This window comes from Crocodylus porosus, unplaced genomic scaffold (assembly GCF_001723895.1).
Source record: "Crocodylus porosus isolate Cpor-Errol unplaced genomic scaffold, CroPor_comp1, whole genome shotgun sequence".
NCBI lineage: Eukaryota > Metazoa > Chordata > Crocodylia > Crocodylidae > Crocodylus > Crocodylus porosus.
Window position 1 is genome coordinate 5,071,071 of NW_017728943.1, and position 11,670 is coordinate 5,082,740.

Below are 11,670 nucleotides of genomic sequence, written 5' to 3' on the forward strand. Positions count from 1 at the left end.
GTGCCACCTGCCCTAATCTACAGACCACCTAAACTGAGAGAAGGGAAAGATGTAAACTGCCATATTCCTTTCCATGGTAGCACTGTGAGGTGCAGTCCTGTTGGGTGCAGCCTCAGGAAACTCTGTAGCATGGTGGGCCCAGGGCCCTGTTTTATATAGAAAGTGGCATTTATACAGGGGTGGTGAAGGCTTGTGATGGGTTAAGTCACACTGTAACTATATTTTAGGGATTTTTTGAAGTGTATTACATGTGCACACCCCTCTCCCCACTACATCTGCATATAGCCATACATATTCATCTGCATACATATGGGTCTGCAATTGCAGGAGACTGCTCTCCACCAAAGGATAAAACATGTTTTCAATACTTACCATCAGTGGTAACGTTCTTCAGAGCCTCTTGGATCTCCCTATGGGTTAGGAAAATCCCCATGTTGTCCAGAATACAGTCCAGGCTTCGGATGTTAACCTTGTCTTCTTGAATAGGTAAAGGAAAGAAACAATAGGTATCTGTAAAAGTTTCAGGCCTTGGAAATCAGGGTTCCCCTGAAGTGATGCATCAATGGATTGTATAGGATTGTTTTGCTTTGGGTACATTACTCTATTTTGTATTGCATGATGTAGCTTCTGGGTTTAACAGTGGCCCAGGTTATAACCTCACATATTCTAGCAGAGAGGTGGAGTAACCCTGATGGCATTCATAGAGATAAATGAGAAGAGAATCTGTCTATATGCCTTCTCCACTCTTTCATGTAATGCTGCTGGTATTGTATGCACCCTACAGGTCACTGATATATAGAAATATTGCTCCTTTTGTAGGATGTTATTCCTTTAAGAGTAAGCCAAGCTGGGAAACCTTTCAAACTATATATTACGAGAGCTGGCAGAACAGAATCAAGTGGGGACAGGCAGCAGATGGAAAAGCCAGCAGGCACAATGCTGAAAAAACTCCATGTAAACACATGAGTTATACCCAATTTTCTTTTCCCTTGTGACTGAAAAAGAAGTTGGGATTGGGCCTGGTAGCTCTTTAGTCTGAACAGTTTTTAAAGTGCTGATTTCTAGATCACCCCTTGTCATGACAACAAACTAAAAGCCCTGGGAAAGGCAGAGTGCTCTGGTGCAGTGATTCTCAGCCAGGGTGTTATGGCACCATTGGGGTACCCTGAGATCATTTCAAGGATGCCATGAGGTGCCAGACAATGTTAGCACTGGTAGGTGTGCAAACATGATTCACAAGATAAACCCAGAGATTTTAAATAGAAATCTATGGTTAAAATAGTCTGACCTGCTGTAGTCTTTCTGAATTCTTTGCAATAGAATGATTGCATTATTATTTTTCTGTAGTCAAACAAGAAGTGAAATTTTATGCACTGGCATTTTATAAGAGTCAATTAAAGGATGCCTTATGTCTACGAAGGTTGAGAACCACTGCTGTAGTGGATAGCACAGTGGTCTGGAGAGCTGGAAGACACAAATTCTGTTCCTGACTTTGCTGCTAACCTGCCGTGTGACCTACCCTTTGTCTATGGCAGTGATGCTCAACCTTTTTGCCCTATGGGCTGGATGAATGGTACCCAATCCATCTGCAGACTAGATCTGGCCAGTGGGCCTGGTCTGGCTGTGCAGAGGTGAGGAGGCATGGCCAAATGTGTGTATGGGGAAAGGGAAGAGGAAGGAGGGGGGAGGGGCAGGGCTTATCCCCAGTTCAGTTGAAGAGGCAGGGCAAGGGTGTGGCCTGGCCTCAATCCAGCTGTATGGGGGAGAAGGTAGTGCAACATGGCCCAGCCCTGATCCAGATGTGTGGGGAAGGGGGCATGGCCGGGCCCTGCCTGGGGCTTGTGAATTTGGAGCAGGGAAGCAGTAGTGGTATTCATTTTGGTATTAATTGCCACTGCTTCCCTACTGCCAAATATCCTGACACATGGGGAACCCCACACACTGAATACCATGGCTACATGGGCTGATCACCTCTGGTCTATGGAGTCTGTAAACTCTTTAAGTAGCGACTATCTGTCATGGTGTTTGTACAGCACCTGGCACAGTGGATCACTGATCTGGACTGTAGACTATGAGTGTCACCTCATATAAACCAGCAGTTCTCAACCTTTGCACCTTACATCCCACCAATCATTTGGTCAAAAAAACCTGGTCCCACCATGATAAAAACAAACCCCCCTTTCCCCAAGAAGTGTATTTTTACATTTACATGCATTTTAGTATTATATTATATTATATTATATTATATTATATTATCAAACAATTAATTATATTTTCAAAAGAGTTGAAGTCCCACTTTCATGACCTTCATGTCCCACCAGTGGTTGAGAAACACTGATATAAACAATACATAAATACTCTTGACAGAACACAGATGCATCGCCAAGAGTGCTACCAAAATTACACAAAATGTAGCTCTGTCAATCAGCTTTCAATCAGCTTCTATCACCAGTTGCAGCTGGCTGGAAAATTTGTGAGTGCTTCTAAATTTGAATGGGAAAATGGCTAAAAACTTCTCAGTGTTCTTTATCATGAAATTATTTTTTCCTGTTTTTCAGCCACTTCTACAGTGATTCAGAAAACAACCACATTTCAGTGAAAAAAAAATTGGGAGAAAACTATTCCTAAAATATCTTTGTTTGCCAGAGAGTTTTGCTTACAATAAAATTTCTTTTGCATCCTTTCCTCTTTAGCAAAACAATAGTATGAACAAGCAGCACAGGCATATGGCCCAGAATAACTGTATTTGCTAACTATTCAATAATATATAAGGTAAGGCAACATACATCCTGACAACTTCTAAGACACAGAACATCCTGAGAACTGTTAGAAGGTTCATAAGCCATTTAAAGGAACACGTCCCTATTTCTGTACTGTACACTGAAGTTTCTACTTACTTTCAGTTCGGGAAAATTGCTGACTCTTGGTCAAAGCCATCATGAAATCTTCCAAATTCACCTTCCCATCTTCTGCATGAGACAGTTCAGTTCAGAGAAGGAAAAATGATGAATAGGTACTAAGCAAAAAAGAGGGGTTCTCCCAAGCCATCTAAGAGCTTTGGATGGTAATTGTCTAACATACTAAAGGCACAGGACCAAATTAATCCCAGTGAAAACACCTTTGTCATTCATAGTATTAGAAAAGGGATGAGTTAGTTTAAAAATAACAATGAAGGAAAACGGACATAGGAATGTTCAGGGGCAAAGCCACCAGAGCATTACATGGGTTTTATACCCAAGAAAGACCATTGCTATCTATGGAGTTGCACACACATTGCAACAGAATAATGCAGTGGGACTCGGCCATGTCATTTTAGAATGTTTTGGATTTCCATCCAGCCCTGAGATGTGAAGGGCTGAGAGAAAGAAGGGTCTTATATCTGCGTTATAACTGTGGTTCATGAAGAGGACAAGGCCATGGCTTATAGTTCCTCTTGAGGTATCTGCATGACCTTTTCTACACAGGTATTAAAATCCTCAAGCAAGGGATAGTACACTACATAACACAGGGTCATAAATGCATCCCTCATCGAATGGGTCGATTTTGATGCTAGAACTATGAGTGTGAAGAAATAGATTCCATTCAATCCAGCCCAAGTGTTTATTTTAAATAAAATGAGTGTCCTTCTGCATACCCTTAATGCAACCTCCTGTGTCCGCAAACCCTCCAACACTCAGTAGCCCTGAAAAAAGACATTCTAATTTTTTAGATGCTCACCTTTACAAGTAATGTGCTTCAGAGCATTCTGAATCTCCTCTGGGGCCAACTGTATGCCCCTACTGCTCATGATGGACTCCAGCTGCTGAATGTCCACCCCATCCTCTTTGATGGAGCGGATGACTTTCATGGCTTCTTCCATCTCTGTAAACACGAGAAGGTGCCATGAAGTTTGTGAATACAGTGTATTTATAATTGTAAGAAAATGGGAGTGGTTAGAAAAGAAAACAAGCTACTAGGGGCAGGCTGCATCTATTGGGCCTCCAAGTGGACTAAGCACCTAAGTGCATTTCCACTCCATTCTGCTCCAGTCCCCAAGCATTCATGATTAAGCATCTACTTTTGTAATGCATTATCATGACCCTTAACACTGAGTCACAAAAAATCAGCAAGGGGAGGAGGACCCATTCACCTTTTACATTAACTTCTTTCCAAGGACTTGCACATGATGGAAGAGAGTAGCATTTAGGTGCTCAAGTCCACTCTTCAAAGCCTTGCACGTTAGAAACCAGATCATACATGATGTGTAGGAAGAACACAAGGGGTTAGGGGCCCCCCTGACAGGCCTGTCCCTGCCAGCGACGCTGCTGGTGGCATCTGTGGGTGCTAAGAGTGCCCCCCGCCCCCGACAGGGCCATCCCCACCACTGCCATCTGTGGGAGCTCACCAGCTCTAGCCTGCTGCAGCCAGTGGTGCCTGCAAGTGCCCCACCAGACTCAGGAGGCACCAGTCACCCATGGACCAGATTCTATATCAGATAAGAGTTAGATACACCAAGGAGATGCTTAAAATTCCTCCCAGCATTGTGGACACACACCTAGAATTCAACAACTTGAAGCACCTGCATCCATCTCTTTTCAATGTCTGCTTTCTTACTCACCGATGTTTTCGGAGGATTGTTGAGTGCCAGTCAAACCCTTCAAAAATTCTTTAAAATCCACTTTCCCATCTCCTGTGAGATAAGATATAGGTTAGAGAGAGAAAATAATTGACAGGAACCAGCTGGCAAGGAGGCTTCGGTCACATGGATAGCATTCCCACAGATGGGAAAATAGAGACTAAAGGACAACTGGCAGTGATAGATTTTACGTGATAGCAGCCATCTTGACTGACATGTCCACCTAAGCCGGGGCAGGCAATTATTTTGGGCAGAGGGCCGCTTACTGAGTTTAGGCAAGCCATTGAGGGCTGCATGGGTAGCCCTGACCCTTGACAGGTGCCCCATCCCATGGTTGCCATTTTGGGAATGCAATCCTGCCCCCTAACCCCTGACCTCTGCCACCAAAAGTCCCTCCCCTTGCCCTCAGGGGTACTCCTTTCAGCAAGGGGTTTTGCCATCTTGGAACCAGAAAAATACCAAATTATGTTCTAAAAATCAAACATGTACTACAACATTCATTAGTTTCAATTAAAAAAATATTTTTGTCCTGATTTACATGTGTGTGTGTAGTGTACATAGAGGTCATAGTATATTAGCTTAAAATGAAGTCTTACTTTTGTATATTGTGGGAAGGTGTGAGTAGTAGGATGGGTATAGGTTTGTGGGTATGTGGGGTGTGGGAGAAGGTGTGTGTGTGTGGGGATTTGTTGGGGAGTAGATAGATGTGGGGGAATGGGTGTGTGGTGTGTAGGCAAGTATGAGTTTTGTGGGGGGCTGTGAGTGTGTTCGGGGAGGGTTGTGGCTTGTGTGGAGGGGTAGGGTTTGCCCACAGCCTGCCCCCCCCCACTCCACCCATGGGAGACAGAGTCCCTGCCAGTGCTCCTGCAAGCTCAGGCTCTGCGTTCCTGACACTCCTGGCCCTGGGGCACTGGTGCAGGTCCTATGTTCCTGCTTGCTGCCACTTGCCCCCTGCCTGCCACTGCTGCTCTTTTCCTGCCACTCCACTCCCCCCCACCACTCACTCTAGCACCATGTCCCAGCTGCTCCTGCAGTCGTAGCGCTGCAGCTGTGAACTACATGGCGCAGGAGAGCGGTGGGAGGCGGGGAACGGGGAAATGGCTGTGGCAGGCAGGGGGGAAGGGGCAGCGAGCAGGCGTATGGAGCACAGTGACGGGCAGGAGCACAGGGTCCACACCAGTGCACTGGGGTCAGCGCCAGCAGGGCCCAGAGTCGGGCAGCAGGGGCGCAGGGTGGCAGGAGTATAGCAGAAAGCCCCTTTTGTACATTTCCCTTCTGGACATGGATCTAACAGAATCCCCTTCTTGCCTGCACCTCCATTTTATGCATTTCTTTTCCTTCTCAGTGTTGACAGAGACCTAGCACACTCATTGAATGGGTGTGGCATGCTGCAGAGCAAGCCAGAAAGCTGAAGTGGCTTTCTGTAGCAGAACCCTAGAAACTAGATCTACATATCAATTAAGCTCAGTGCCACTAAAGAAAACAAAAGAACTAAAATATCGACTGCAAAGACTGTAAATATATCCTGTGCTAACCTAACTCACTGCCCCCAGTAGCCTTTGATCTACTACTCACTACCTCACATTACATTTTTATATATTTCTCAGTGCATTTTCATATTTCATCTGTCTCATCTTTACCACGGCATTTTATATTTTATATTTTATACTTTTGAACGCTTAAGGAATGTACTCCCTGTAGAATGAAGTTACACCCTGGACCATTGTTAAAACTGCATTGAAACTAATTGTAAAGTGATAAAATCTGTTGAGTCAATGCGAGTGAATAATGATTATCAGTAGACAATAGCCTAGCCAAAGGAGCTCCATATTAAGCTAATCAAGCTAAAGAACTGATTCCTGGAACTTGAGCACTCACTCTATGGACTATTCCTGTAACCCATAACAATGCAGCCATTAAGTCAATAAGTCAAGGGTGAACTCCTGAAACTTCAGGTATGGGCAGGCAGAGACCCCTGTGATTAACAGCTGTCAGGTACTACTCAAGACCCACATGGGATGGCGTGCTTTGGATTGGGTAGCCAAGATGATGCTGGGGGATTAATACAAGTGTGCCAGAAAGGGATAAAAGGCAGTGAAGTGTAACCCTCAGTGGTACCCTTTCATCCAGCACCTGACCTACCAAGCAGGCAAATGCATTGACCTGGTATTGCAGTGCTTCCAGGACTGGTGCAAAAAACCAGAAAAAACAAACAGACAAAAAAACCCCAACCCCTTCTGGAGAAGATATCACCTTGAAGGAAGTTGACCATCAACAGCAGACTCCAGGGCCTCAGATAAGTAGATATAGTGATACCAGTGCTCACAAAAACTACAGCAGCCACTACACACTATACTACATGGGTTTGAATGAGTGAGTGCACGTGTGTGTGTGTATGTGCTCAGGTGACCAGTACCACCCATAACTCAAAGTCTGCATTTATGATTTTATTGGTAACTTCACATCCTGTCCAATAAACTAGGATTTATTACAAACCTGTGAGTTGGTCCTTTGTAGCCAACAGGAGCATAGGTTTGGGCTGCCAGGGGCTCTATGGAGCCGGGCTGTGCTGCTCAGGCAGGGAGAGGAGGGAGTCAGTCTAGTTCCATAGAGCTCCTACAGTCTGGGCCCTGTGCTCCTGCTGCCCCGCTCTGGACCCTGCTGGTGCTGGCCCCACATTCCCACACAGCTGTCACTGAGCTCCACGCACCTGCTTGCTGCCCTTTCCCCCTGCTTGCCACAGCCATTTCCCATCTAATCCACCCCCGTGCTCAAAGCAGGACCATCCCCAACTAGATCATCCCAGCCAAGGCTTTGTCTAGCTAAGTCTCGAAAACCTCCGAGGATGGAGATTCCACAACGTCTATGGGAAACTTGTTCCAGTGCTTTAATACCCTCCTTGTGAGAAAGTTTTTCCTAATATCTAACCTGAACTGTCCTTGCTGCAACTTGAGACCATTGCTCCTTGTTCTGTCATCTGTCACCATTGAGAACAGTCTAACTCCATCCTATTTGGAGCCACTCTTCAGGGAGTTGAAGGCTGCTATTAAATCTCCCCTCAGCCTTCTCTTCTCCAGACTTAGTAAGTCTGGTTCTCTCAGCCTTTCCTCATAAGTCATGTACCCCACCCTCTTAACCATTTTCACTGCTGTCCTCTGGACTCGCTCCAATTTGTCCACATCCTTTCTATAGCTGGGGGCTCAAAACTGGACACAATACTCCAGATGTGACCTCACTAGTGCTGACTAGAAAGGGATAATCACTTCCCTTGATCTGTTGGCAACTCTTCTACTAATACAGCCCAGTACGTTGTTAGCCTTGTTTGCAACAAGGACTCACTGTTGGCTCACATTCAGCTTATTGTCCACTGTAACCCCCAAGTCCTTTTCTAGAGATCTGCTGCTTAACCAGTTGGTCCCCAACCTGTACTGGTGCATGGGATTGTTCTGTCTTAAGTGCAGGACTTTGCATTTGTCCTTATTGAACCTCATGAAATATATTTTGGTCCAATTCTACAATTTGAGGTCTCTCTGAATCCTAGCCCTATCCCCTGGCATATGCACCTTTCTTCCTCAGACTGGCTTCCCAGGGGATCCTGCCCATCAGTTCCCTGAGTGAGTCGAAGTCTGCTTTTCTGAAGTCCAGGTTCCTTATTTTGCTGCTATCCTTCCTCCCTTCCTTCCTTTCCTCAGGATCATGAACTCAATCATCTTGTCACTGGTGCCTAAGTTGCCATCCATTTCTACATTCCCCACCAATTCGTCTCTGTTTGGGAGCAGCAGGTCAAGAAGAGTGTGGCCCCTAGTTGGTCTGTCCAAAACTTGCTCCAGGAAGTTGACCACAACACTCTCCAAAAACTTCCCAGATTGCCTGTGACTGTTGTATTGCCCTCCCAACAGATGTCAGGGTGATTGAAGCCCCCCATGAGAACCAGGGCCAGTGATAGAAAAACCTGCACCAGCTAGTTGAAGAAAGCCTTGTCTACCTCATCCTCCTGGTTTGGTGGTCTACAGCAGACACCAACCATGACATCCCCTTTGTTGCTCTTCCCTCTGACCTAATTCAGAGACTTTCGACAGGCCTGTCTCCAGTTTCATACTGAAGCTCTGAACAATCACCTGGCTCTTTTACAGAAAAAGCAACTCCTTTTCTCCCCTGCCTGTCCTTTCTGAACAGTTTGTACCCATCCATGATGGTGGTCCAGTCATACGAGCTATCCTACCAAGTCTCTGTTATTCCAGTCACATCATAATTCCATGTATGTGCAAGGACTTCCAATTTTTCCTGCTTGTTTCCCAGGCTTTGTGCATTTGTATACGGACACCTGAGGTAATAAGCCAACTACCCTACTTTTTCAGGAAGAATGAGAAGGCCTCCCCTGTTGCCCTCCCCTGCTTCTGCTTCCTCTAGATCACCCACTTACCTCAGGTAAGTGATATTAGATCTTCATTTGAATTTGGTGTGTTCCACCCAGGACCTACACATAAGACCCCCAGATTATGAAACGTATGAAATATTTTAGCTATGTTTGAAAGAAAACTTGTGTGTGTGTATGTGTGTGTGTGTCTGTATTATTTGCTTTCCAGTTCCCAGCCTTCAAGTTATACTTGATAACAGCTGGACTTTTCTCCAGAAGCACAGAGACTAGATGTCTATTTTTTAAAGAAAAAGCAGGATATTTGCACAATTACAACACTTCAGGAGCTGGGACCATAAGGAAAGCACAGAATATAGTAAAATGGAAGGTGAAATCTCAAGGGTGAGCAATGCTAATTTGGGCCTGCAAGCTGGAAACAGGTCCCTGGCTGGCCACATGTACTTACCATCCACAAAAACAATCTTCAGTGCCTCCTGGAATTCTTCGTCTGATAACTGGATTCCCATGTTGTTCATACAGGTCAGCAGGTCACCCACAGCCACCTTGTCACTTCCAATCTTGCTGGTGGCATCTTTCAGCTCTGCAGACACACACACAATGAGCAGCTTATTATTCAGCTGGGGTCATATTTGGCAAAGGAAACAGATGAAAGCATTAATGAAGGCAGGGCAGTGCCAGCAGAAAAAATGTCTGCCTTTGCTGTTAGAAAGTGGCACAGACCCTAATATCACTGATGTAAACCGCAACACTGCCCTTCACCTTGCTGCCTGTACTTTTAATATATCTCTAGCAATAGAGTTGCTTTAGCTGATGCTCACATTAATGCACAGAATAAGGATGGGTGCATACCTCTTACCCTTTCTGTAACTGGAGATCATCAAAGGATGGTTGAGTTTCTTCTTCAAAAAGGAACAGATGTACATACTATCAGTAAGTGCTCAGCACCAAACAAACACCTGATGGGCTAAGCTGGGGGACATCTGGCCACTTGGTAGCGGTGACCTTTGTATGTGCAATAGAGCTGTATTAGAGTTGTTTAACAGTAATTCTAATTCCTACAAACAGAGCCAGTCCTGAAAGAAGGGCTATGGATCACACTAGCAGCTGGCACAGCCTTTCAAGTGCAGCAGGAATTTACATGAGTGTGAAGTGCTCATTGTGAGCTGTGCACACTTTTCACCCTTTTTGTGCTGAGTTCAGTGAATGCACAAAGCATAGGGTGGACTGTGGAGCTGAGCACCATCTCTCTCTGCCCCAGCAAGTCCTCACTCACCTGAAAAATCAGAGAAGTGCTGAGTTTCAGACAAAGCAATCATAAAATCATTGACATTCACTATCCCACCTTCAGCACCATAGGAAATGGTTCAAGATGATGGGGCAGGCCACAGAGATATGGAGAGACAGACAGACAGAGATGGGCTCAGCATGGAAAGTACTAAAAGTGACAAATGAAAGGTTCTCAGTTTCTGCAAACCACTGGAGATGCATAAACTGTGAGGTGGCCAGACTGCTGCACATCAGAGGATCCAGTCCTTCATTGGTTATCTGGCCATTTTCTCCAGTAGTTTTAAAATTTGCCTTCTCTAATGATAGACTTGGAAAAAATGCGGCCCATTATTCTTGCATGATCATTCCATCCAGGCCAATAACCCAGGTTGTTCACAGGATGCAGACATGGGCTGAGAAGCTGAATTTCTGAGCCTAGATCTGCCTGGCACTGGTGCAAATCCAGAATCACTCCAGGGAAGTTCAGACTGCTGGGCTGGGCTACACCAGAAATCTCTTAGTGGGTTAACCATGTTGATTTTAGTCATTAAACAGGTTCAGACTTTGTTTGAATAACTTTAGTTTGCAACAGTTGAAGTTCCTACACCAAATTAACCTGCTGTAAGCATCAGTTAGCTTGGTTAAGTGCTTCTACATTAGACTTGCACAGGTTTAACTAGACTGATCTAAAACCAATTGAGATGAAACAGTACAACTTTTCTCAGAGAGACAAGACCTCACAATACCATCTGAGCAGCCAGCAATCAACATGAGCAGGAGGTCACCCTGCCAGTGGGCCAGATTTCAAACTGATGAAAAAGGTGTAACCCCACTAATTCCAATAACTGCAGTGGAGCTACACCAAATACTACCAGTAGAATCACCCCAAGTCACAATGATCTAAAGCTGGATTCTGCTGAATCTGAGATTCACCTTTCTGTGTGCTCACATGAGGGATAGGGTATTCATTAGAGACAACGTGAGTGTGGTAAAAGTGACAAATGACAGCCTGGGATGTAATGGAAATGGGCAGTTGAGATCCTTTCTTTACACTTCAGGGGATCAGTTCTATTCTCAGTCACACACACATCTAATGATCACCAGATCATTAGATGCGGGGGTAGCAGTGGACATAGTCTTCCTGGACTTCCGGAAGGCTTTTGACACTGTCTCTCACCTTGTTCTCATTAAGAAATTGGGGGGCTGTGGTGTAGACACCCACAGTCAAATGGGTCGCCAACTGGCTGGAGGGCCGCACCCAGAGGGTGGTGGTGGATGGGTCTTTCTTAACCTGGAAGGACGTGGGCAGTGGGATCCCGCAGGGCTCGGTCCTCGGGCCCGCACTGTTCATCATCTTCATCAGTGATTTGGACGAGGGGGTGAAAAGCACCCTGTTCAAATTTGCTGATGA

At 45.3% G+C, this 11,670-nt stretch overlaps 1 protein-coding gene across 1 annotated transcript; it reads right to left on the reverse strand.

Moving 5' to 3' along the window:
- Positions 1–3,697: 3,697 nt before the first annotated feature.
- Positions 3,698–9,916, reverse strand: LOC109319004 (calmodulin-2/4-like). Its single transcript, XM_019548523.1, has 4 exons — positions 9,850–9,916; positions 9,439–9,573; positions 4,598–4,669; positions 3,698–3,861 (listed from the first exon to the last, which is right to left on the reverse strand). The coding sequence occupies exons 1-4, from the start codon at positions 9,914–9,916 to the stop codon at positions 3,698–3,700; spliced, it is 438 nt and encodes a 145-aa protein (XP_019404068.1).
- Between the last annotated feature and the right edge of the window lie 1,754 nt (positions 9,917–11,670).

Bases quoted from the DNA above. Each gene is read 5' to 3' on its own strand.
- LOC109319004 (XM_019548523.1), bottom strand. From the start codon at position 9,916: ATGTACATCTGTTCCTTTTTGAAGAAGAAACTCAACCATCCTTTGATG. The intron at 9,574-9,849 runs GTAAGAGGTATG...GTGTGTCTGCAG, and splicing joins GATCTCCAGTTACAGAAAGG to AGCTGAAAGATGCCACCAGC. The intron at 4,670-9,438 runs GTAAGTACATGT...CTTATCTCACAG, and splicing joins GAAGATTGTTTTTGTGGATG to GAGATGGGAAAGTGGATTTT.